This window comes from Strix uralensis, chromosome 4 (assembly GCF_047716275.1).
Source record: "Strix uralensis isolate ZFMK-TIS-50842 chromosome 4, bStrUra1, whole genome shotgun sequence".
Lineage (NCBI taxonomy): Eukaryota > Metazoa > Chordata > Aves > Strigiformes > Strigidae > Strix > Strix uralensis.
Genome location: NC_133975.1, coordinates 106617437 through 106644937, shown reverse-complemented (window position 1 = coordinate 106644937; position 27501 = coordinate 106617437). Strand labels below are relative to the sequence as shown.

At 37.4% G+C, this 27501-nt stretch overlaps 1 protein-coding gene across 6 annotated transcripts in view; it reads right to left on the bottom strand.

The window, feature by feature from the left end:
* Nucleotides 1-27501, bottom strand: part of MIA2 (MIA SH3 domain ER export factor 2) — a 37886-nt gene that overhangs the window by 2938 nt on the left and 7447 nt on the right. Inside the window, exons 5-26 of one of the 6 annotated variants that reach the window (XM_074868344.1) lie at nucleotides 26272-26490; nucleotides 26038-26135; nucleotides 22703-22834; nucleotides 20727-20748; nucleotides 20527-20615; nucleotides 20074-20145; nucleotides 19277-19387; nucleotides 18887-18958; nucleotides 18359-18463; nucleotides 14690-14812; nucleotides 13992-14115; nucleotides 13137-13183; nucleotides 12850-12940; nucleotides 11432-11570; nucleotides 9403-9504; nucleotides 8062-8122; nucleotides 7783-7818; nucleotides 6784-6851; nucleotides 5975-6057; nucleotides 5485-5616; nucleotides 3421-3573; nucleotides 1912-2043 (exon numbers count right to left, since the gene is read on the bottom strand). In XM_074868344.1, the coding sequence (XP_074724445.1) occupies nucleotides 1912-2043; nucleotides 3421-3573; nucleotides 5485-5616; nucleotides 5975-6057; nucleotides 6784-6851; nucleotides 7783-7818; nucleotides 8062-8122; nucleotides 9403-9504; nucleotides 11432-11570; nucleotides 12850-12940; nucleotides 13137-13183; nucleotides 13992-14115; nucleotides 14690-14812; nucleotides 18359-18463; nucleotides 18887-18958; nucleotides 19277-19387; nucleotides 20074-20145; nucleotides 20527-20615; nucleotides 20727-20748; nucleotides 22703-22834; nucleotides 26038-26135; nucleotides 26272-26490 (2211 nt within the window). Of the gene's footprint in view, nucleotides 1-1911; nucleotides 2044-3420; nucleotides 3574-5484; nucleotides 5617-5974; nucleotides 6058-6783; nucleotides 6852-7782; nucleotides 7819-8061; nucleotides 8123-9402; nucleotides 9505-11431; nucleotides 11571-12849; nucleotides 12941-13136; nucleotides 13184-13991; nucleotides 14116-14689; nucleotides 14813-18358; nucleotides 18464-18886; nucleotides 18959-19276; nucleotides 19388-20073; nucleotides 20146-20526; nucleotides 20616-20726; nucleotides 20749-22702; nucleotides 22850-23758; nucleotides 23966-24500; nucleotides 25583-26037; nucleotides 26136-26271; nucleotides 26491-27501 lie in introns of those variants that run through there. The other 5 variants (XM_074868345.1, XM_074868346.1, XM_074868348.1 and 2 more) reach the window with 5 other exon arrangements.

Here is a 27501-nt window from a genome sequence, read left to right as displayed (position 1 = left end):
TTCTGCCTGAATAAAGACAATAATATTAAAAAGCACAAGACTGAAACAGTACTTCTAACAAGTGACAGATTTTTTTCATCTACATGTTGTATTTCTTCTCCTTTGAAGCAAAGAGCTCTTTTCTCAATGAACATTTCCAAAAATCTAAATTACTTGTCATTTCAAGAAGGCCCTGCCTTTGCTGCAGATACTGTTACTTAACAATCTGAAGCATTTCAACTGCTTATGTCACATAGAGAATATTCATGCCTTGATACTTACATGGCATATCACTTTCCACTTTAAATCCTTGTAAAATTGGTTGCAAACTCTGTCAAGCTTTAACCCTTCTTTCTGACAATAAGTTTCCTGCTCCATGTACCTGCCTCAAGTTGAAACTTTTTGTAAAATTATCCACCTCAGCTTAGCAAAATGTGTATTATTTTGTTCACTTTAAATAACACTTTGATCAGCTTGCTGAGGAAGCGGAGCTCCCTCACTCTTTAGAGCTGGAGCTTGGATTTCAGTACTGTGAGACACGTTGCTGTTCTGAAGTCAGATGGTATGTCCTGGATGGAGTGGGGTTTTTTTAATTTGTTGAAGGGTTTTTTTGCTATTTTTACAAAGACTCACCCAAGTCTAGTGAGATTATATGCCTCTAAAAAGATACATTCACATATGCTTAATGACCTGTTAAATGCTGGCAGCAAGGTTATCCAAAACCCTGTTTCCATTAAGTAGGTTTTGAACTGCCCAAGAACTGAATACAGCTTTTTAATTTTTTTCTTAATTGTTGCTTGCCAGCAGCTGAAGAAAAGGGTAAAATGGATGCAACAACTGAGTGCAAAGACAGCACACCTCTCCTGTCCTTCAGTCAGCATCCAAGGGCTAGAAGACAGACCTCTGTCGAACACTAAGTATTAGAAAGCAGAAGTGAAACACAGAGAGGCTTGGGAAAAAGGGTAGGAAGGTGAGTGACTGTACAGGAACAAGTTGTCTTCCAGTAGAGAACAATTCCCTGTAAAGCCTGAACCTTCAACCTGAAACAATGCAGCATTCCCAGTTCTCATAGTATGACACCAAGTAACAAAGGTTCTCTCTCCTATTGTCAGAAACCAGGCAAACATGGTAACTTACTACTAGTCACATGAGTAACTGAATACTGAGTAGCAAAGTTTCTGTTGCAAGTTTAATGGCTTCAGCCTAGCCGATGAATCACACACATGTGACTTACTAGGCATTAAATAAGGATGAAAACTGCTTAATAAGTATTAAGGCTTTAAGCTCTTACTGTTCCAGTGATAAGGTTTAAGTCACCAAAACTTTGCTTCTGAGCTTCTGGCTGCTGCTAAGTATCACAAACTAGAATTTACAAAATTGGCCAATTTAAAACAAATGGTACTTGGGTCACTGAAATGTGAGATTAAGTTGAGGGCACTGTCATCCATAAAAAGCTGCAAGTATGGCAAACAGTTTAAAGGAGGAGACCTCAGGACTTTCTACTTCAGTATGCAAAGCCAGTGGATATTTGAAAATTTTGCTGTTATTCTCTTGGTCTTACTAACTCTTAACCCTATCAAATGTGGCATGGGAATGCAAGTAAGCGTTTGCAATATTTTAATGCTGTGGTGAGCCTCATGGGAGGGGCCAAAACAGACCTAAGGCCAATCCTGAATGGTTAACATACAGAACAGTGAAGGTGGACAAAAAAAGTACCTCATGACTACTGTTCACTGAATCCCACCCACCTGACAGAAGAGACTGCTATTGTTGACAATAGGGAAAGACTGCATCAAGGCTAGCAGGTGTTTTTACACAATGGAACATCAGGTCGGTGGTAGCTATTAAGTTGTCCTCTTACGATGGCTTACTGTGCATAGTCAACTTACACTGCAATTCTCCATTTGATAGTTCCATGGAAGCAATTCCTACCTGTTTTATCAAAAGGCTGCACATTGTAAGTTCGTAGTTCTGCTGGTCCAGAAAGTCTTCCAGTATTTGGAGGATTAGGGAAAAATCTTTCTTGTCTTCGAGGAGGAGGAACTGGATCAGTGTAAGGCTCACCTAACATTAAAGAAATCACAAAAGAGGTCAGTGAAGATTTATTCTCCCCATTCCATACAATTTTAGACCAGCAAATTTCTCTGGATATCTTATGTTCTTGTAGATATCCAAAGTGACTATCAATCAGTGTGAGCAAACAAATCTTAAAAAAACCCAAACACAGGAATCCCGCCAAGTATGTAATATAGCTTATGTTTCTAAGGAGCTGCAAAATAGAAAGTTGACTGATTTTTGGTTTAACATACAGTAGAATTTTGAAAGTTATGATCACTTAAGTTGTAAACAGTGGCGCCTTGAAACCAAGGTTCAGCACAGCAATGAAGGTTGAGGGCAAAATAAGGTACTACACATTTTAAGCCATTCTTAGATAAGAGTGCTGTTTTCTGTTACATTTCATAGGGCTGTAACGTGTTTCCACCAACTTCCTTGCATCAGCTCTAGCAATCAATCATGCAGCTACAAGATGAACAGTATCAGTGAGATCCAAGTGCAAAGACGGGGTAAGAACACAGCTCAGGTCAAGGAAAGAAGACTACCTGTCTGCAGTATCCTGTCAATAGATCAGATCTGGCAAATGAGGAAATGCATCCTCAGCGGACTGTTTTATAATCAGGCTTTCACACAGATGTCTAGCTACTACAATATTGCTTGCTGCATCTCATAATTAAGGTACTTTAACATGTGTATTTTATCTAAATTTTTTTTTTTTTTAACTTATAGCATTTTTGCTTCTTTATTACAGATATACAGGAGGTTGTCCCTCTCCCTGCATTGTTTACTTGAGAAACATCAGTGGTATCCTTTGATTAATCTGTGTCTTCCTTGAGTCATAATGTGCAATACAGATGTTTAGCTGAAGAAGTAAGAGTGAAGACTGATTTTGTTATTACCAAAGAACAACATGAAAATATGTACCAAACAGGATGACTGTACCACAGTACTCCTGTACCATTATTATTTAAAAAACCAAAAAAACCCCACAGTATTTTTCAACATTAGTTAGCTTTTATTTATTTAAAGCTAAAGTACCATTAGAACTTTGTACTTTCTCAGATCTCTTATTAATTATTCAGCCCAGACAGGTCTTTTGATGCACTAAACAAACCCCCAGTAAAATAATGAAACTGAACAGTTAATTGCACACTGCTAGTACCAATTTATATTTAAAAGATAGCACAGAAGAACTAGTGCAAGTGAACCACACCATTCAAGAAAGGGAAAAAAAAATCTACTATTAAAAAAACCTTTCCAGCGCAGTTGCACATGCAGTTCCAAGAAAACATTTCATATTTTTAAGAAAAAAATATTTAAATATATACACTACAAGTCAGTAACTCCTTTTTTCCATAGATACAGTAGCTAAGCAGATTTTTATACCTGGTGGAGGCAGAATTATCCTGCGTTCTCTGTCCCATGGAGGAGACAGGGATCCAGTATCTGATGGTGGTCTGTGGGGATCAGTTAATCTATCAGAACTCAGCTCTCCTCTTTCGTTACCAGCATCGTACATGGCAGTTGGTCCTCTGGATCCTAACCAAAGAAATCAGATAGTTATTTACCCAGGTATTTTAAATCCTCTATTATGGCTTTCTTCGTTAAATCTGAAAATAGTAAAATACATCATGGAATGCCAACACTGTCAAGATATGAGAGGCGCATGGCTCCACAGGACTCTCCAGTTGTTTGCTGTTATGTTTACCACAAGTGTTTAAAAGGTTTGTTTGGAGAGAAAAAGTCTTAGTTCAACGAGAGTGCAATCTAAGAGTACCTGCAATTTTTAAAAAAAAAAAAAATCATTTAAATATTTTTGGTTCACTCAAATCACAGAAACTAGTGCCCTCATGATAAATCTTCTCAGTGCTAAAAATCCTGCTGCTAATCAAACTAAAAATTAGTACACTGGAAGTTAATACCCTCATCGTAAGGAAATATCCACATTACATTCACCACTCTTCTTAAATAAAGAATTAGAAAGAACCAGAAAAAAAAAATAAGAGAAGACCACATCAACACATAACCAAGTGCAAAAGAAACTGTAACAATGAGTGATTTTAGGTTGCAAGCTTTCTTTAAAAGATTTGGTCTGAAAAATGACAGAAATATTGAATTCTGGTATCATTCTCTAATTCTCTATCCTAAAATCCAACCTAAAATTTGAAGCCATTTCATGTCTTGTGCAAAGTAAGATGAGCACTATAAATAATGCAAGCTACAGAGCAATTAAACACATCATTTGTTTAATCTGCCCAAGTTACATTAGTGCTCCATTGTGAAATGGGCAGTAGTCATGCCTTTGCATAGTTTCTTTCCTTGCTAATACTGCATCCTGAAATCCAGTTTTTACTCTTCCTCACCAGCAACAACTGAGCTACAATTTAAAGATACATTGGACAGCTCAGTTTCATTATTTACTGTCTTTATACAAATAAATTGTGAAGTATGATTTTGCTTGTGTGTCATATAGCTACAGCTGAACATTCAATCTCAAGCTCTTCCGACTTTGAAAAATCAATTAACTGTCATATGCACCTGGATGTGCTTTTTACAAAGAACTAAAGTAAATAGTTCATGCTGGTCTTTTAAAAATCAATATTAATTAGTGAAATCCTTATAGAAGAGACATTTAGACATATTTCTCATGAAATAAGTACAGGTTGCAACGGGTGTAACAGTAGTAGTAAATTAAATAGTAGCTTCTTTATTACCTGTAACAGATGCTGAACTCCACTCTAGCATTTATCTACACTATTTCCATCAACATCAAAAATATGAAGAAACAGTGGTTTTCTTCCCTTACAACCCAAGACACCATGGCTTGCTTTCACCTACTCCTCAATCTCTGAATTCTACTCCTTATGCACAACTTTACTGGTCCCTTTTATCACTTGAGAAGAAACTGTCTCCATATATAATGACTACCTCAAATTTAGAACAAAGGGAGGATAACAATTTACTGAACCAGTGACCTTCTAGTATCATGACCCCCAATAAAGCTAGCTCATGTTTTTGACAATGCAGGTACCCTCTCCTTCTCTCACTTACTGTAGACCAATGAGATTAAAGTGGCAATATTATTTCTTCATAAAACTAACAACTCTTGTTCACTTTAAAATTGTAAGTTTATATCAGCAGAACCCCATTTTTTCAAGAAATAAACCAAGACTGATCAATTTTGGCTTTTCACTTTTCTCAATCTATGCTTCTAAAGTGAATCCACTGACCAACCTCCTAGTAACAACTAAATTTTCCATTGTACTGTTACACATCAGACAGCTTTAGAAGCAAGTTGAAAAACAGGAAGAGTTTTTCCAATTAACTGTTTATATTGAATTGGCTTTTTTTAATACTTTTTGTCACCAGCAAGAGGAAAAGGTGTGACAGGTTTCTAGTAGAGGAGAGAGAAATCCAGAATAGATACATTTTCAAGTTTAAGAATTGTACCTCTTCCTCCTCCTCCACCTGGAAGCATAGGTGAAAGCCTTAAAGGACCCTCCAATAAAGTTGGAGGGGAAAGAAAAGCTCTTGTTTCAGATGAAGGCCGGCCCATTGGTGAGGGTCCATATGGGGAATGCTCTGGAACAGTTAAAACAAAATACTCAAGTTCACAATATTTAGTTTAGCAAACTGCATAAAGTAATTAACTTCTCAGGTGAAGTTTAAAACTTAATTGCATAAGTGAAATTAAAACTGTGGTCTAATTCCATGTGTATTTTATTCCCAGTCTACTCTCATTGCTAGTACAAGCACTCTTAGTTTCAACAAAATACTCGACATGACCAAGAGTCACTTATGACCCAATTATTTTAAAATGACTGTTATTTGTACATACACATGGCCAAGGTAGTTTTCAAACAATCACATATGTGTGGTCTTGGGAAACAAAACCATAAACCAAAACAGTTAAGCTCTATTTTACAATTCAATACTGTACCTCTGCCAAATGGTCTAACTGGAACATCAAGAGCATAAGGATCTTTTTCTAAAAGGTCAAGTTTAAATTCTGTTTCAGTTAATCTGCAAATAAACAACAAAAAAAGTAGTAAATAACTAAGAAGTGCAAAAGTTTTACTGGACCACACTGTTTACTGCTAGGCTTTCTACTTAAAGGGTTAACAAAGCAAGGTATTTCATTCCTTAAATAAAAAGAAACAAGATAAAGGATGCCACAGAACTCTGAACTTAAGAATTCATTGAAGTATTTCTCTATGCTGCTGTATTTAAACTGTAATTCAGAAGTTGGAGTGGCATGTTAGATGTCACAATTCCTAGCATGACATTACTCTCTTGAGTATTCTAAATTGCATTACAAGTATTAAGTTAATCTCACACCTAAAGGTTCCTCTCAACCACCACCACCACCTGATCTATTAGCTCAGTATTAACTTCTGGAGATAAGCTGTAAAATCATTAGGTAACCATGACATCTGGTTGACACCTATTTAAAACAAACACACCCAAACCAAACACCCAAAATCTTTGAGTTCTAGTAGTACATTCTGCCTCCTTCCTGAAGTATTTCAATACTTCACATAGTTCAGTTCTTACTTTCTTGCACATTATCATTACAGGACGCTCAAATGACTCCCTTTCTTTCAGAACCCCAATGAACACTGCACTCTCCCCCCCAGTTTGGCCCACAGCTGATCAATATAGGTCTAGAAAATACTAAATTGCATAAATTCAAAACATACTCACATGCTGAATTGCATTTGTTTAGAATTAGATCAGGATTGCACTTACTTTTGTCTGTTATGTGCATTTTCTTTTTTTATATCATTGAGGTGTCTTTCAGCTGCTCGGGCCGTCAGCTTTGGGGAGGGACAAAAATCAGATGCTTAGATACTGCTATTTATTAATTAAATGGTTCATAAGTGTGTCACATCCTAGATCCAAGAAATTTTTTTTCTATCTGAAGTGTGTGGATTGTATTTTCACAAGTTATGAGTCATGTATAAAGCATATGAAACAGAGCCTCACAGATGTCACCAAATGACATTAGCAGCTCTACTACCAAATTTTTGAGGAATGATATGGCTTTCCTGAAGGTTTTTAAAACTGCAGAAATGAAATTCTACAACATATGTACAAGATTTAAAGTCTCAAAATTTATTTACTGGAGTTTTGTTTTAAAATCATATAGTTAAAAAACTGTAAAATTATGACCATGAAGTGCAATAGCTTTTAACAGGATTCTATCTTATACAGACTATTCTGTGAAACTGAAGAAGGTATTAGTCAGGAGATATTTTAAAGTTTCCTGTTTGGGGAAAAAAAGGTAAAAATGGATTTTTTTGCAACATGCTTAGGAAGCTGTCAATGGAACATACTGTTCTCACAGGACATACCGTCTTCTGTTAGTAGATAAAAGGAATGAAGTACATCCAGGGAAAATATTAAGATGGCATTGAAACAAGGCCAAAAGCTTTTATTATTAGCAAAGTGTCACACACTTGTTAAATGGTAACATATTATTCCTGCGGATTTATTGCTATAGCAAATAATATTGTAATATCATTCTACTGGGCTCACAGGTATCCGGCTTAATTATTCCAACTATTATATGATAGAAATATTTTTAACATGCTTTTGTGTATTTCTGCAAGAAATCTGTATGTTTAAAGGTGACAGGCTAATTTTGATTGTCTGTTTTTATTAAACAAAAAAATGATAAAGCAAGCTATTCAAATCACAGAAGAGGAAGACACACAAAGTTCAGAAAATTCAGTATTTGGAACTTACCCAATTATCATGAGCTTTTTTCTCATGTGAAGTAATCTGTGAAAGAGAGATTCATTAGACCATTATTCACCTAAAAAAGAAAACTTAAGACTGAATATGTGCTCTTATTTGTAAGTTTAATGTGTGTGGATAATTTATAATGAGAAAGTCCAAACCAGGCAAAAGGCAAAAAACCACCTGAACGGAGTCAAATACAGTATCACAACGTAGCTGAAAGTAGCATTTCAGTTGCAGTAACATCCCTCCTACTTGGCATAGATAACAACACAAAACACATACCTGATTCTGGTAAGAACGAATGGTTCTTTCTAGCTCTTCTTCAAGATCTTTTGCTCTCTGTCTGTAACAAAATTAGGATTTATGATATTGTAATAAAACATGGAGGAAACTAATTTCAAATACAGTAAACGCAGTGGTAAACACAAGGTATAATTAAGAATTTTTATTCAAAAGACAGTGTTGTCACTTAGGCCCATGGGATACATAAAAATTACAGTAGCAGTGGAAATTCTAGGCCCTAGATTGGTGCAAACAGGAATGTAAACAAAAGAACAGAACCAAAACCCCCAACATCTCCTCAACTTTTCAGTGGTCTGCAATATGTTTCCAACATAAAGGATATCCCTCCACGTATGTCCTCACAGCCAGCCTCACCCAGCCCAGCAAATGTTACCAATGGGGCTGGAGCATCACACTGTCACAGGCTACCACAGTCAGTCCCGAGGGACAGTCACTCACACAAAAGTTATTTCAAGACCACAGAAAGTATTACACCACCTTTGCTGCCAGCTCTGCTGTGCACAGCCTCTCTAGGTTCTACACTTGCTCAGCATGTTTAGTTATACTCCATTTGCAATATTAATATTCTCTTTTAAATTAAGATGTCTACAAAGTTCACGTTCTGAGAAAATCAAAAAGGGTGAATTCTGTCTTCCTGCATGAATATTGAATCATGTCTACAAGAACTTTACATTCTGGAGAAAGAATTAATCTAATTCTTCAGAAGCATTGTTGATCAATATCATTCATTCAGAGTCGATACTCCCACAAACGTTGAAGGAAGATGGGGAATATACATTACAGATTGAAGAATTATGCCATAGTTTGAGAAACAAAGCAGAGGCACACAGAAACAACTACAGAAAATATTCCCACATCATGGTATTTTAGTAAAGAACTTCTAAACAACAGTACTATTTGACAAGCTTAAGAGATACAGAAATAGAATACTGTAACTATACAGCATAAATATGTTAGGATCTATACAGGAAACTGAACATTGCATTTATTTCACAACATTCTCTTAAGTTCATATTTTTATCTCCATTCAGTAAAGGGAACTAGATTAGAGACTCACTTTTACCATTTCATTAAAGCTAACATGTCAATATAACTAGTCTTCTCATGAAAGAAACGTTGCTAATGATCTTCCATACTCAAAATGTTTTAACAAAGCAAAAAATCCCGTAGTATGTATTACACACAAACTAGCATGTAACACACACAAAACAAAGAAAATGGAAGAAAATACATTCATTTATTCTTGTGTTTTTGTTAATTCTCTAAGGCATTTTGTTCACTTTGGAACAAGTGATTACAGCAACTAAAATCTGTAGTTACCTGTAGCTGTTTAGTTCTTCAGCAGCATGATTAATTTTTTCATCTACTTTAGAAAGCTTTTCTTCCTTCTGTAGGCGTTCTCTCTCTTCTACTGTCAGCTTCCTTTAAGGAAGTTCAAAAACTATGGTTAATTCTGTTTCAAGTCAACAATTGTGTAGCTGGTCTGTCAAGAAAAGCTCCTCCACTTATTTAGTCGTGATGAATACCTGATATTCATCCAGATAGAAGTTTTACAGGCAACAGATGAAGTGGCAAAAATAGGACTAGTTTGTATTCATAGTAGTTCATTCTGTTCATTAACTGTTCTATATGGAACAATTAGATTACCACTATTCCTAAAAGGAAATCTGGAAGACAATCCATATTCCCAAAGAATAGTTCTATTTGGGGCAGGGAAGGGAGAAAGAAAAAAAAAAAATAGCAGCCACATATCAAATCAAACTAAAAACCAAACTACACTAACGTTCAGTAATTTGTTCTGGTACTTGTTTACATTTTAAAATAATTTTCTGGCAAAGAAAAAGGTTGTTATTAGCTATTAAAAAAATAGTTATTAAAATAAAAATTCCTTCCAGGTCCCTCTTTTTTTTAATGCCTTATTCGGTACTACAGAAGAGAAAACCCATACTCCAGACCAGAGACTATGCACAAGGTAATTCTGCAGAACATACATGGATACTACTGCTGCATACATCCCTGAACGCATGAACCGGTTGGTCATTTCCCTGTAAACAGCAGTCCTTAGCAAGCAAACTATCTAAACCATGGATCTTTTGAACGACTTAAACTTCTTTTCTACTCAACCTTCATTTCCCACTTTTCTATTTCCCTTGTTTGAACACACCTAGCTTTTTAAAAGATGCCTTGCTAACACTAATAGCTTCTTTTTTTCTGCTATCTCATTACGCCAGCTTCTCCCCACTCCTTTTCGCTTTTCCAAAATCTTTAACAAGCAGCATACATTTGCTGAGCTTCAGTGTGGTATTTTTAAATACCATCCACACAGTCTGCAAACATTTTTCCTTTCTGGCTGCCCATCATAGCTTCTTTTTAATAGGTTCCTTCCCACTCCCCGCCCGCTCCCCCCTTTTTTAAATCAAACGTTAATGTAGTGGATTTCTAGGTTTTGTTGAATCTACAAGGATGTCAAATACCTATACAAATCTATATACTATAGAGCAGATTATTATGCTCACTACAGGAACAAGACTTGGGCTGCTTCTCTTGCTGCCTTCAAGATTATGTCTGCTCCTTGAAGAAATAATTTCTGGCTAGTAAAACTGTCATTTTACCATCATGCCCTAAATTCATGCCTCCTGCTCCCTCCCTGCTCCACACACACACTTCTGAAGGTTACTACATGCCCCATTCCATCCCAATCAACTTCACTTCTAGTCCTTAACAAATTTCTGATTTCAGTCAGTAAGTCATAATCCCTACTATCATCCTGACTGTAAGGCAGATAATACAGCCCTCATATTCTACCTTTCTTGGTGAGGAAAGCCTGATTCACAGGGGTTCTATGTTGCTTACTGATAACAGTTAGGCTTGCCTATGTTTTAACTCTCAGCTTAGTTTTATATATAGCATCGCTCCTCTGCTGACATTACTAGCTCTCTTTACTATATAAAATATACCTCACAGTTAAAGCAGCTGATTATCTTTCTTTCAGCAACCTTGACAGCTGTATTACACAGTATTTAATTTTTTAAAAAATGTAAAATCAAGCTTTCCAAATTTACCCACCTTATTTCATAGATTAAAAATTTGTTACTACTTATTTTATCTTTGTTTCTGTACTTTCTTGTGCAAAAGTCCTAAAATAATATACCACTACTTCCATGGAAACAATTTCTATAAAACTACTGTGATCACAAATGTACATGAAGGTGTAACATAACAGGGTCTTCAAAATTCAGAAAACTCTGGAAAGCAGTATTCAAATTTTCAACACTTTTCAGCCCCCCAAATCAAATTGCTGCATTCAAATCAAACAGTAAGCATTGAATATAAAAAGAGGAACCAGCACCTGTGTAGTTTCATTTCATTTTCTTGGTAAAGCTCAGTCATTACTTTAAGTTTCTGCTGAAGCTTTTGAACTTCACCTTCAAAACGTTCATTTTCAGACTGCAAAGAAGCTTGTTGACTTTGAAGGTTTTCTATACGTTCTGTGAAATTTAGAGATAAGTATATTGGGACAATGCACAATTTACAAAAATGTACATACAAAATTGTACAAAATGCAAAAAATATTTGAGATATTTTAGTATAGGAAAAGTCTTTAAAAACCTTTGATCCTATGTTGATTTAATAATATAAGCAATAATGTTAATATATTTCAATAAATTATACAAATTGAGAAGCAGTATTGCTCATTTTGATGGGAAACCAGCAACTATACTCTCTGTCACAAAATGCAGCTCTGAGCATGTATCTAGACTTTGCTCCAAATTGTAGCTTTGAAAACAATGCAGTTTTGCAATTCACAACATAAATTTTCATTTATTGTAATTATTCTACTAAAGCAGTAAAATCAGTACCATCATATACTCTTGCAGATTTATGCACACAAGGTCTTGCTGAGTAGCCTTAACTCAGATTTGTCAAACTACCTTATCTTTCCAAATGAAAATCAGTCATGTTTCTTCTCCTATTTACTATTCATATGCCTCGCCAAGAAACAGAAAGTTTCAAGTAAGTTTGAGTATCTTTATGGGACAGATTTACAATCACTTTGGAAAACACACTAGCACAAAAAGTCAGTTTAAAGGACTATCAAAAACTGAAAAATAAGGAGTTTTACAGAGCATTTCAGCACTCAAATAACAAAGTACAGTACATTCAAATGTGATGGCTACTCTGTTGGCTGTTACCTATGAAAGCAATAGCTAATTACAGGCTTTAATTTGAATTAAAGTGGTAGTGTTTTCATTTCATAAGGTTTAATTCGGTATGTCCTACACAATAAAGGAAAAAAAAAAGAGCAAGATGCTTTTAGGTTCAATTCTCTAAATGCAGTATTTTGGAACTTAGTAAGTATTGAGTTTGCACCCACTACAAACTAATTACAATTAAGCTACCATTTTTAATAGATGGTTTTAAAATGTAATTAAAACTTCATTGTTTCATGTCCAGAAATTATGTAAAGAAGGTATCATATTTATTAACATCACTTTGCCTGTGTCTTTTCAGATTCTATAACTTAACAGTTATAGAATAGAATAATCCGACAGAGTACAACAAAATTTACAAATGGTGCTTTAGCTCTAAAATCAAATATTTAAAACAGCTAAGCGACCTAAACTCAAACAGGCATTTTAAAAATCAAGTAGAGCTATTAATGCAAACTTAATTCAGTTCTTACTGGAAGTAATACTTACAGCCTGTAACATCATTTTACAAAAACAGTATTTTATTAGTCTTAAAGGCAAAACAACATTTATTTACCTGTAAGCTCTCCTTTAGCTTTGTTTTCATCAGATAGTTTTGAATACATTTGATCTCTTTCTGTTTCCAGGGTCTTTAAACAAGCATTCAACTACAATAAAAATTTTAAAAAATGAGTATTTTAAGATTACCAGAAACTGTTTGCATGCAAAAATATCTAACTAAACATTAAAAGACGTTGAACTCTGATACTGATATCTACATGCAATTAAACTCACCATAGAAATTGCATATATTTCCCCTAGTTTTCCCCACTTCCATCCACAAGTTTCTTAAAAATCACATACCTTTGCAGCATAGATCAATTTCTTTACAGTTCGTTTTTGCTGATCATCTGATTGACAAAATAAGATGTCACATAAAAAAGACAAAAAGGTTTGTGAGAGAGTTTACTGCTATTATTTTATTTTGTTTTGATAAAAAAGCAATCCCTAACATAGCATGATAGGCATAGCATGTTTGGAGGAAAAAGAAAAAAAGAACTAAAAACGCTGGGGGCTTGATATTCTAGTGCTTTGTTTGCCAATCAGACTCAGAATGCTCATGTTAAAAGTGATATGCTGAATACACACTGTAAGATTTGCCCTACGGTATAATCAGCACCAGCATAAAAAGAAGTTGCAGCAAGAAAAAGGAGGAAGAAAGGCTACTCTGTGCTGCTGTTTTGAGAGGACCCACATCTACACCCATCTGATTCCAGTGCTACCACACTGCCTGCAACTACTTACACCTGCGTAAGGACAAGGAAGCAGAAGTTAGACTCTACTGACCAACAGTGCTACTGCTAGGAGGAGCTTAAAGAAGAAATGAGAACAAGGTTTCCACCTGAAAATGTTTGAGAATCCCTGCTTAACTGACAGGCTAAAGTCATTCTGCAAGTGACTGAGCACTGAGTCTTCACGTTGTCTATGATATTATGTATGCTTTAGCTATATCCACACACTGCTAAATAGTAGCATAGGTGGTTATTCCAGAGGTGTCCTAGCATCAGTTAACTGTCAGACATGAATAACACTGGGTGAGTTTTGAAAACCCAACTTCTACAAAGCTCATCTTTCAACCCTCCTGGAAGTTTGTTGGTTCTGTATTTCTAAAACATCTACTAAATTATTATTTAAGATGGGAAGCTATACAAATCATACCTAAGTGCTCTCCATTCTCTGTTTCACCCTTTATATCTGTGTCCCAGTGATTATCTTCGGTGTCATCATCATCTCTTATTGCTGAACTCCAGTCTTTCATCTTCAGTAAGTATTGAGTCAGAGACTAAGAAAAAGCCCACACAAAACACAAACAGTAAAATAAATACAACCAATGAAAATGTAGTTACCATTACAATTACTTTTTCAGGATTTCTGTCCTTTATTTAGTTCCCTTAGTAATTAAGTGAGCCCCATATACAGGATTCTAAATGTCTGATACTACTTCTTCTATTAAAATATATACCTGCAGGTCAACAGGTGTGCCCTTGTGAAGACCTTTCAGAAAGCCACGCATGCATGCTTTCAGCAGGGCTTGTGTATATAAGGTACACATATGTAAGAATACACTCCCAACTCCCACATTCCAAATTCAAAAAAATGCAAATACTCTGTCGGAATTGAGAGTTTTTCCTCATTTAACGTGCTGGCTTCCAAGGCTATCAGACTGCTTCACTGTGCTGCTAAGCAACCTTTTCTGCTTAGCAGGAAACAAGACATTAAAGGATGGAGACAGCAAACAAAACCCCAAAACAGCTTAATGTGTATTAAGACAAGGAGAGGTCGTTAAGACTTTTTTGGAACTCGATGATTAGTATCAGTCTGAATAGTCTGATTCAATGCTAGCTATCATAATTTACCTTGACTTGACTCTCTTTATTTTTCAATACTTCTTCTATATCTGCTTTAGATGATTCAAACATCTTGGTTTGTTCATTTAGTTCACTAAATCGTTCACCCCATCCTTCGGCTTCTTGTAGAAGCTAAAAAGGGAAACACCAGATAAGTGTGATTGTCTATTACAACCATGAATCAAGGATGAATTGTACTTGAGTCTGTTTTGTATATTATCTATACATAAGCTGAATTTTAACCACTCACCCATTGGTAAGAATTAACAGAGATAGACTACAAGACAGTTAAACCTTAAGAGTTGAAAAAATAAGACTTTATGTTATCATCCAGCTGCTTTAGCTGTAATAGGTCTCCATTGTAATTAGTTGTTAGGATATTTTTAAACATTTGTAAGAACAGTTCGGTTAATATTCCACTCAGTTTACAAACCCTGATGTAGCAACAGCAGTGGATATAAACTTGTGTAACAGCTACAAACACTGGGGAACAGATGGAGAGGAGAACACTCATTCCCTAATATGCACACACACTTCTGAAATTGTACCTGTTTGTTTTCAACCTGAAGAGGTCGGTGAGGTAAGGGAAACCAGGAATCTTTTTAAACAGCTATTTAAATTCACATGACTTGCAAAACTGTATTACTTCTCCTAATTCCCTCCATAAATCTTAATTTTTATTTAAAAAAACCTTCCCTGTTAATGAAAGTGACAGCAACTGTATGTAATCAACACCTACTAGCATGCATCGTTGTAATTAAGTGTGATTAATTAAAAAGACAAGTAGATTCCAAGGTTACATTTTACAGATATCCCCTAGTAAAAATCTCATTTCACAAAAATGTTTCACAGCAGTAAAGGGATTCGTACACTTAAGCACCAGTTCACTGAACATAACCACTGCAACATATTAACTAATGCCTTCATGTTGTGAGAACGAAATTGATACAATTGAATTGATACAAATTTCTGTTAAGACAAAGCATGCAGTACAAAAACATGGGGTACGGTACAAAAAAATTTGTCTTACGAGTATGTCAGAAGAATATTGCTTAAAGTCGCACAACACGCAACCAATTTAAAAGCAGTGAATGTACAGAAAGGAATAACTAGGTTGAGCAACAAGAACGTAACAGTCAGTTATACTAAAAGTAAAACCAGAAAGTGATAGTTAAACAGGGGAATTGCCATGCAAATAGACAAGCACTACTTATCAAAGACAAACTAGAAGGCATAAATCAAAAGGTATGCGACTAGAACTGGATGAACCCCACTTGGCACACAACTGCACCTTTCAAGCAGTAAAAGCCATATATGAATTTGCAGCATCATGCATACTACATATTACAGATAAAACAAAAATATTTTTTATGCTAATACTGCTCAGAAGACACACACAGACAACTACTTTTATTAGTAAATGTCATCCTCAAAGGGAAGCTAAACTTTAAGAGATTCCTTCTTTATGAAGCCAAAGAGAAAATAAATTGACATGACTTTATATACCTGTAAGAATCACAATAGAGAGAAATAGCAAGGACTTGCAGTAAGATAAAGCAATATATATTTCTAATGTTCCTGCAAAAAACAAAGCACAGAAAGTTTGGAGTTCATTAACAGTTCCCTTGTTCAAACTAAAAGGCCCAATCCTCTTTCTGACACATCATAAATCTGAGACTGCACATCTGTTATATTGTTTAAGCTATGATGTGCCAGAAGATTATGACCCATTAGTGCAGATGGACAGAGGAAGAAAGTACTAGTTTCTGTGAACAAATAACACCTTTGTTACCTTTTGAGCATAAGTGAAATTCCATCTTTAAAAAAAGTAAGAAAGAAAAATAAAAAAGGGATATGGATGTGCTAATATAGTGAACTAATTCACATGCTTACAACAACCTCATAAAAAAGAATAAAAATTAGCAAAGCAGATAATTTCTCTTCTTGCCTTATCACGTTACTTATCCACTAAAATGCATAGCAAAATATACACAAATGTTCTCAAATTACTAAAAACTGCAACAAAGCTCAGTTAGCAACAAAGTGTAGTAATTCATCCTAAATAACATAGTTAAGGAACTACTATACCCAGGTTATTTTATCTGGAAGGAATGCAAACCCCTTATTTTTATCTAGGAACCCGGCAAATTAATTACCACCTGGGAATTGTTTTTACTGATTTTTTTTCCTGGTTTTGCTTGATATAAAATGACTGCCTATGAAATGTAGACTAATTGTCAGCACTTAGTATTATCTGACTCCAAGTACTATTTTTTGATAAAAGGAAAAAGAAGATTCTTTTCACACACACACAATTGGATTATTTCTGTTTGAACCTAAGAAATTGCTAGAGAAACAACAAAAGAAATCCCTATTAAAACTTTGTGTCCTGCTTCTCAAAATGTATTACATAAGTATACTGTCGCATCCGAAATAAAGCACCGAGACCAGACCCTTCCTCCTCACAGGAAAAAACAAAAAGGATGTATAGATCAGACAAAAAAGACTCCTGAAACAAAATAATTCTCAAGCAACTTCATCTCACAGTGGTAACATTCAAATCTACTGTTTCTCCACTCACAGCATCTAAGAAAATTATCTTCCTTTTTTTTTGTAGTCACAGACATGTAGTCCCTTCTAAATTTAGAGAAAAACATAGTTGTACTGGTAACAGTTGTGCAGGACTGAAACACTCCTGCAGAAAATCTATTTCCAGTAACCTTTTTTTTTTTCTGAATCAGTAAGTCTGATATGCACAATGTTTTGATAAAGAGGACTAAAGCACTCCTCAGCTTTTTGTAAGACTGCTAAAAACCAACAGGCCTGTACGTCTGCTCCCCACTACCCCCCTCAAATGTCTATCAGGTTACTGTTCAGACAACATGGAGATCATCAGTCAGTCAGGAATATAAGCGCATATCCATTAAAAAAGCCCCAACAAACAACCCAAAACTCCCCCCAAAATCAGAAACATTCCAGGGAACGTTTAATGTTGAAAAATAATATCTTTTTGTTAGAAAAAAAATAGAATAATTTCACTGTAAAACTAGTTACTGCACAGGACAACTATTGCATAAGCTGAACATTTTAAAATAATCAACATCTTTTGGGATCTGGCTACGGCACTGAGGAAAATAAATAGCTAGAATTTGGGAAGGAACAGCCTTTTCTGTCCCTTTGTATTACTTACCTGACTTGCCATGAATTCATCCACAGTGGTACTACAACAAGTTTTTTACCTGCCTTTTGCATACTCTGCAATTTCTTAATTTCCTTAGTCTTCTGGATCAAGTATAAGCATTTTCTCTCTGCCTCTGTAGAGGATCCTAGCTGCGGACTTGCTCAAATCCTTCTGCTTTCCTCCAGGTCTCAGAAAAATTCTTATTAGTCTAATGCTACCATATGCTCTCTTTCTCACTAAACTCTATGCATGTTTCCCCACAAACTCTAATTACTAAATTTGTTTTAAAACAGGACTATTTTAGACAAAGTTATTCTAGCATAAAATAATTTTAAAGCCAGGTCCTCTTCCTCATCCACTTACTAGAACATGCAAGGGGTATTAACAAATGTGTTGAGGATTAGCTCCTTGGAGAAATCGTATTTACATAGGATCATAAGAAAACACAGTATTTGTGTGTTTCCCCCTCAAAACAAGGATAACTAGGAAGAACATACCTGTTTCTCACTTTCCTGGAGATGGCAATTTTCATCTACTGCATCTTGAACGGATGTCTTGAGTCTCTCTGTATTTATCTCATACACTTTTAGGGTGGACTTGGCCTAAGTGAAATAAAAAAGTGTGTTATTTAAACAGTATAGGTGAAGATGTAAGTGGGGTCACAATGGTATTACTGGACTTATTCTTAGGTTTTCTAGCTATGCTATATATGTATTCTCACGTTTTCCCCTACAATTTCAACAGTTTTCGCTGATTGTAGTTTTGCATCACTACGTATCATTGTGGAGTAAGAAGGCAAAGGAAAGACAAGGTAACTGTACTTCACAATAAATGCCAATCGCTATATGAAATTCAAATTTGCTATATCAAGTCACATGAAAGTACTAAGCCTTACAAAGTCTTTTGGTTTACACAGCATATTATTTCTGCACCCTTAATCGAAAAAAAAAATTAATACCGTAACTACATGGAGAACAGAGAAACTGCAAAGGTTTGAAACCAGAAACTATATAGATTGGACCTACCTCATCAATTTGTGACTGGATAGATTTTGCTTCATTCTCTAAAGACTCCACTCTCATCTGAATTTCAGCCACCTGAAAATTATTAGTTGTCATATAGCTTCTTCCACAGATTTGACTGAAAAAATCTAGGCAATTAACAGTTATTTTAATTTTCAAACTGAGAAGGTTCTACTGCCAAATCAGTAAAAACAGCTTTTCTTCTTCTGAGCATCTTCCTTTATGGGTGTCATTTTTCTAATATGCTACAGGAAGTATGAGGGGAGACAAAATTGGAAACGTAGTTTTTGTTTCAAAAAACCCGAATAGTTTGTCTTCTCCATTGAGAATTTTTTTGTGGGAATTTTTTTTAAAAATAAATAGTAACAAAGACCTGATTCTATTTATTCTTACCAAGTTATCATTTTCTGATTGCTTAGATTTTTCTTCTTCCAGTTCTTTTTCTAGATTCTCTATTTCTTGGTTGAGTTCCAAGTTTGACTTGTTCAGTCTTTCATGCATTTCCTAAATCAAGTTGTTTTGACAGTTAACATAAAACATTTGACATTAATTACACATGAAGACGACAAGTATGTTTTAAATATGACAGCAAAGAATGTTTAACAAATTTCACTATATCAAGGATAAATCTCAAAAGTACTCTAGAGACTCTTGCATGTTAACAAACCTGGAACAATTAGCTTTATAGGATCTGAGGTGAAGAATGAAATAAATCTATTTGCTTTTTCATTACATAAATTTTATAGAGCCCATTAAGTATTTGATTCACTTTTTCAGAACTCTTTTACAAATATATTCTCAGTTTGGGGAATATAAACAATGTAGTGGTAATTTTTGTTTACAACTGTGCTCCAGAGCCTGTGAAATATACTTGAATTAAATCAGATGTGAGAAAAAACACTTTATGCACTACTCTCTCTACTAGAAACAGGAACAATTTACTTTTTAAAAAATTAAATATTGTCTAATATGCCATTTGGTACAGCATCAATCATTTTTAAGGCAATTGTTACAAAAACTTATCTTAATTTAAATACTCCACTTCTAAGTCATTTTCAGTAACCCAGGACTAAAATAACAGTGTTCTCAAAACAATTAAGGTCTTCTGGGTTTTGGTTTGGGTTTTTTAACACAGGCAGCACTTTCATGAAATAGTGCCTTAGAATAATAATTTCCATTTATCTTTTTACCTCAAAAAAAGATGTGTCTGTTGATTCTTTCATAATGTTATCATCCTTCAGAGACAATTCTAAATCTTCAAACTGAAAGGAAATACTTCATGTCAGAATGCATGTAAAGAACTGATTAATAGCATTAATTTATGATGCTCTGGTCTGAAACATAGCCACCACCTAAATATTCAGGAATGCACCTTGCTGGAAATCAGGAAAGCCATAGCCCTAGTAGATTATCCCAGTGGCATAAACCAAGTCATTTTAAAGTTGCTTCCAGTGAAATATATTGTATTAAGAATTAAGGCAGAACTTAATTGCACTTGAAGGCACTGGCAGGAAAAAGCATTTGAAGAATCACTTTAAAAGCTTCTAAACATCTTACTTTTAGGTAAGTTTCATACTTTAAATACTTGATAAATTGAGCCCATTTCTGTGACACATCTGAGAGCAATAAATAAGGACCATTACCTCTTTTTTGCAAAGGCTGAGTTTTTCAAGAATTTTGCATTTGTCTTCAACTAGTTCAGCAATTTTATTGGCAAGCTGCTTTTCCCTTCCTAAAAAAAGACAGTTAAGCATTGCAACATCCAAATACTTAAAAGGAGAAAAATATAAATAAAGAAAAAGAAAGTCATACTCCAAAGAAACAGTATGAAAAATAAGCTTACCTACATAAAGTCGACTTCTAACCTGAAATAAAAAGAATACATACTGAAAATGACTGATCAATTACTCTTGCATAGTATCTGAAAACTAATATTTTAAGCTGTGGTTCCATGATCAGTTTAACCATAGAACTTAAAAAAGGAATATAAATACAGGCTGCTGTTAAAAATGGGCAATTGCATCCTCTGCCCTTGCCCCCCTCCCCGCCATGGCTGTGTGTTTGCCCTGTCCCTCTCCCACTATAACTAGAGAGAAGAGGGGAAAGGAGGTTAGTTTTCACCTGGATCGTTTTTATAACACACTTCTGTATAGTCATCACATAACCACAACTGCCAACACAAAGCAGCAGTGGACACGCACAGCAAAAAGAGTAGAAATGGGGAGGGAGGGGGAAGCTCCACATGCCAGCTCAGATCTAACTTCCTATGAGGAAAAAAACCCCACACGTTATAATACATAACAGAGCTACAGTAAGGGTACTACTTGATGGGCATCCTGCCCAGACGCAACTCAGTGCGAAGTGCCAAATCAGCAGCTGCCACGTGGGGTCTAGTGCCCTAGAATCAAAGTCTAACAAATTGCGGAACAAAATCTGTCACAAATGGCCTGCTCAAGAGATGCAGATCTTGGCTGAACCCACAAAAACTTCATTACTTTCCTCTCAAGTCTGGGCCTGGATCATGTGCCTGACATACAATGGGTCCTTCAGATTATCCCTGTTTCCTCCTCATTTAAAGCCCCAGGATGGCCAAGGAGTTCAAGTAATAGAAAAAGGGGAAGAAAGTCATAAGCACACCTTACCCTATCATCCCCACAAAACCCAAAACCAAACCCCATTACTTTTAAGTACATAAACATTAATTCTTCAAAAAGCCGTCAGTGCAGTTCTAAGTATGGATGACTGAAAAAATCTATAGATAACTTCTGTAATATCTAATGCCATAGTGATGTGTGCAGGAGGAAAACAATACTAGAGCTGTTGCTTGACTGATTTCAGCTGAAACACATCTTTCATACCACCTAGAGGAATGCTGCCAGAAAACAGGAATGACCCAAATTATAGGTACAAATACAGATCCCCTTCCAGACAATCTGAATCACTGCTGCAGAATAAGGCGGCATTTTTCCTGACCTAAGCTGATATTAGAACCCTAAATTCAGTTGCTTGTATTTGAAAAACTAAACTGCTCTGCAACTCATCTTCAAACACAAGCATCATTACACCTAGCACCAAAATCACATTCTGACTATTTAAGAGTATGCCAAAGCCAGTGAGAAATTTAGAATACTGAAATATGGACACTGACCCTATTTCATGAGTAGGGAGAGTATGGTAGGCAGCTGTCATGATCCTTACTTACAACACAAGATGACCCTTACCTCAAAAATATAATCTGATTTGTGCATTAATAGGTTTCAGTACTGCATTTCTCAAAATCATCAGCTTAGTGCTTACAAACAGCACACAGTAAAATTGGTTCAGTGTTCCAACAAACAGAATCAAGGTCACTGTCCAAAGAGTTTTAAAAGGCCTCCCTTGATGGGAATCCATCTGGGTTGCTTTTGCTTACAATTACCTTGAAAGACCTGAGCTGGTCTGGCTATAGCCAGGGTAGTCACAGATATATCAATACACACAACAATACATATACCCTAGGGAAGACCTCTATATCCCATTCAAATAATTTAAGGACTGACTTTGAAAGTCTGGTGTAGAAATTAAACAGAGAAGGAAAAAGGAAGCCTTACTACAGTGAGTTTCATTACATTGCTTCTACTGACAAGTCACTCGGTACACATTCATACACTTAACTGTCTTGACAAAACAGTCTACTTCTCAATTCCTCTTTTAGAGGGATTCTAAATTCAATCACAACAAATTTAAAACTCTGCAGCATTATATATCTTGAACAGAATAACAATTTCAATTCAAACCATTAATGCAGTCTACATATCTGTATGTAATATGAACACTTACTGATTGATAACTTCTATACAGGAATAAGAGAACTGTAAAGGCTCCAACAATACCAGCACAAATCACTATCTCCCATGGAAAACCATATAGATCAGGACCAGGTCTCATATCTTCAGGCAGTGAAGCCACAGCCTGAAAAATAAAAAGCTTCATTTAAAGGTAAAAAGTTTAATATCTTCAACAGAAATACACATTATGTGTTGACTTAGTTTACAGCCTTGTACATCTACTTTTTTCCCCAAACTCTGAGAAAATGGTTAGCAGAAGCCTTTGATTTTTAAAATATACCTTTAACAAGTGAAGAAAAAAAGTAAGAAAAAAAAGTTCCAATAAGATACGATGACGACTAGGTAGAGCTCTGAAAACTTATTCTTTGAGTTGTCTACATGTTTCACTGTTAGAAGAGTCGATACTAGTAAGTATTTTATGATTTAGTAGTAGAAAATTTGTTTGGTAGAAAAACCTGCTCAACCAACTTCATACTAAAATAACATACTGAACACTGTCAACGATTTAACACATTTTAAACACCTAAATACACTCACATTTTGTTTGTAAACGGAAATCACTATTTTCTCAAAGATACAACCTGGGCATGGTCCGCATTTACCACCTGTACGCGTTACAGTGGTAGCAAAATCTTAATCGCGATTTCACTAATGAAACGGCCAGACCACCTCCATCTCAGCCAAGAGGGGTGTGCGTGTGTGAAACCAAGGAGCGCTGGTTTCACTGCTTTGGCCTTTTGAGACCTCCGTTATTCTCGAAGAAAGGCCCAGCTTCAAGGGGACTCGCGCGGCCCGGGGTCCCCCCGGGGTGCCCCCTGGCCCCCTCCCGGCCCCGCAGCTCTCGGCAGCCTGCCGGGCCGCGGCGCATGCCGGCGAGGCACGGCCCGGCTCCACGCCGTGCGCTCCGCGGCGGGGCCGTTTCTCTCAGTCCCTCGCCACCCCCAGCAGCGCCGTTTTCCCCAACGCCGAGGCGCCGCTGCACAAGACCCCGGCCCTCGCGGGGGTCCCGCCAGAGCCGATCCCCCGCGGAGGCGGGTCCCGCACTCACCCTGCGCGCCCCTTCCAAGGCCAACCCGCAGTAGCGCTGCGCGCTCTCCCGCAGGCCCAGCCACAAGCTGGCGGTGGCGACGTCCAGAGCATCCCCGCGGCCGCCGGCAGCCATCTTACCGCGGGCGGCGGCGGCGCGCGCCCACCACCGCGCGGCCCCTTCCGGCTCGCCGCTTGACAACCGGCCTGTACCACTGCCGCGGGGGGACGAGGAACAAACCACTGCTGCCGCGGGAAGGGGGGGGGGAACAGCGCGGGTACCGGTGGGAGCAGCCGGGGCAGCCTGAAGGAGGCGGCGGGCTGTACCACTGCGACATGAACGGGGGCGCAACACCGCCGCCGGGGGGATGGAGTAGGAGATACCACTGTCGGGGGAGGCGAGAGCGCGACGGCGGCGGGCCCCGGGCCCCACCGCCCCGCCCGGCACCGAGCCGGGGTGCCTGCGGACGCGGCTCCCAGCTCCAGAACCGCGGGGCTGAGGGCAGGGGCGCCTCAGGGGCTCCCTCTCCGGGCCCTGCCAGCGCAGCCGTCCGGCTCGGGGGGCGCCCGGCGGCGCTGCGGGCCCAGGGGCCTCTTCCCACAGACCCTCCCCTTCGCAGTACGCCCGCCCGCGGGAAGGACCGGCAGCTCCCCTCAGCGTTCGCACGCCCGCCGCCGGCCCCCACTCCTGCGCTACTGACGTGGCGCCGCTGGCCACCCACCTACTCCTGTTCCTCCTCAAAGCTCTGCGCAGGGAAACTCACCTCCCCTTTGGCGCCTGCCCTGTCCATCTGCACCCGCGCAGCCGCACGTCTTCACAAAGATAAGCCTGCCCGGGCTAGACTGCGGGGGAGAGGCCTGGCTGCAGCCGCGGGGATATGCCGCCGCGGCGCCCCTGTTCGCGGCCAGCGAGCGGGAGCTGACATTTGCCCGCCGCGGGGGGCGGGCGACAGGTGGATCAGCGACCGACGGCGGGTGGCGCGGGCCGGCTGGGCACGCGCACCGGCGGGGCGGCGCCGCATGACCCCGCCAAGGCCGCGGTGTGGCCGGCGGCCGGTCCGGCCGGTATCGGGCCGATCCTGCGGGTCGCTGTCCAAAACGGATCGTACTGGGCCTGCTGATGCACAAAAGTAAGGGAAGATGCGAGAAACGGCAGCTGCAGCGGCACAGAGCAACGGGGTCTTTCCCATCTCATTAGCTAGGACTATTTTTTGGTTTATATTTTTCCTTTTTCCCCACATGTACTTTACACTTTTTTTTTTTTTTTCTAACTCAAATTTCACAATGCACTTGCCCGCGAAGCTGGTACCACCTGAGAAACAGTGATAGGTAAAAGGTGAAAGTGGCTTTGTTAGCTGTATCAATACAGGAACGAGTTTGGCCATAGCAGTGAACTAGCAATGAGCATTAAAATCCAACCTGCTTCATGAGAAAAAAAAAAAAAAAAAAAGCAAAGCCCTTCCGTTTTCTTCTAGGCTGCAATATAGCATATGTAAGTACACTGGAAATTAGGAATAAATTTATGCGGTTACTTCAGTTACCTAATCTAAACAAAGTTAAACCAAAGTACCAAAATTAATGAGGTTTACCATATACCACTTTACCTGGTACTGCTCTTCGGTTTAGAGGGGACAGTGCAACATCATCTACCTTTTCTAACATTCCTCTGGCAGCATTGTTTCTTGTGCAGTTATGTCCAGTAAGGTCCACCTTCACTCTGTCCCTACATTTTGATATTTAAGATGTCCCCATATCAATCATAATCCCATTTTGTATTTTATATGTTTGGTTAGAAAAGTAATTTTTATGCAATTATGAACGATGGGAATTTTGGGGAATCAAGGTTTTGAAATGTTTAGAAAACAGAAGTATACTGGTTATTTTATTCATCCTAACCCAAACTTTCTAAATCCAAGCAAATTTGATCAGTACTGTCATGGGAACTAGAGGGAGCTACGAGTTTCATTTAAAAAAATAAAAAAAAACCAAAACCAAACAACCCTAAACGCTGATATTTTGACGACTGAGGTGTTTCCTTGCTGTTCTGTATAAAAAAAAAAACCAAAACGACACTAAGTTCATCAGATTCTGCAGTGCAAACAGCAGAGGCAGATGAACAGCAGGAAACCTGACATTTTCTTGTTCCATCTTTATCTCATTTAGCATCAGATACCCCCAGAAGCAAGGGGACTGTAAAGGGTTTATTTTAAATAATATTTTTTAAGACTTTCATTGCAGAACATAACCAATAACTGGCTTAATTTTGCACTAATGTCAACACATCACATAAAAAATTCTTACCTTTTTGATAATACTCGCCACTGCTGAAAATACAGATTTTATCGATTCCCCGATCTCAAGAGCATTCAAGCACAGAAGTATCTGATATATCCAGCCTCCTGGTTTGTTCATAAGGAAAAAAAAAAACCAAACAGATTTTACATTACAATTGTCAACTTAATATAATTCCAATTTTATTTTTTTTTTTAAGATTGCAAATTTATTTTCCTTAGAATTAAGAAACTTAACACTTGCCATTACTTGGAACATAGTTCTGGATGGCATCTGAGAAAGGCTTTTTGACATCAAGTGGAGAGTCAAGTACTGAACTGTCCATTTTTTCTTCAGAATTTACTGAAGGAATTGCTGTTGCTTTTGAGTATTTGTCACTGTTGTGTTCACTGTCCACAGCTGCATGCATTTCATGTTCCTTCTCTGGTGTTTCTTCTAGCAGCTTTCTTCTACTGCCTACTCCTGCAAATAATTGTGAAGGGAAATCATGCTTATTTTCAGAGGATACAACTTACACTTTTGTAAGATACTAACCTCTACAGAGATTTTGATTTTTTAATTTTTATTTTCTTCAACTTAGAGTGTTTCATTAGAGTAAAGATGTGCTACAGATTTATAATTTAAGAAACACTTGTTCAAATGGTGGTCTCAGAACAGAGTTTGGAGGATAGAACTTTAAGCAACATTGGTATTGTAGTAAAGTCGTTAAAATCAATATTCAGAAAAAAATATGCTTGGTTTTGATAGTTAGCCTATAGATTCCCAGTTCAGGATAAGTAGGTTTCTTTCTTATATTATATCCAAATACAAGTGGGAAAAGCTTTACAAAAAGAACAATTTAAAATGCCACGTAGGATTAAAGATTAACAACTTCCCACAAGATAACAGACTTCACTGCAAAATAAAGAAACCACAGACATGTTCATGTAGAAGTATGGCTGAAGGCATATGCCTCAATTTCAGTGACTTGAAGTAAATTTTCTGAATCTGATAAAATACCACTTTCAGAAAACCCTACACCTTGCTTACCCATGTAGAAAAAAAATAATTTACAAATTGATTAATTTTTTAATTCTATACTTCAAGCCAGTACTGGCCAAAGATATGCATTGCAAATACTCCAATAATCAAAAATTGGGAAGAATAACTGGCTCTTAAACTGTTACCATAATATTAATTCAAGCTGTATTATCAAATCCTCAAAATATCATAAATCAGTAGTAATCTGAGGGCTTTTTTCCTCAAACAAAGCATATTTTTTTCTTGCTAAATCACTGTTAGTGAAGCATTAGTCCAGTACCTTTAGCTTCAGTTTGGGCTGCACACTTAATTGTTATAGCAGACAAAAGCTCTGGCAGCTCTAGAAGGACATTCCTTTTTTCCATACATTTTTCCCACCCAGTGTTGAATTGTGCCCCTTTTGTGCAGACACAATCACTTGTTTCCTCTGGATAACACGGTCTTTACATGAGT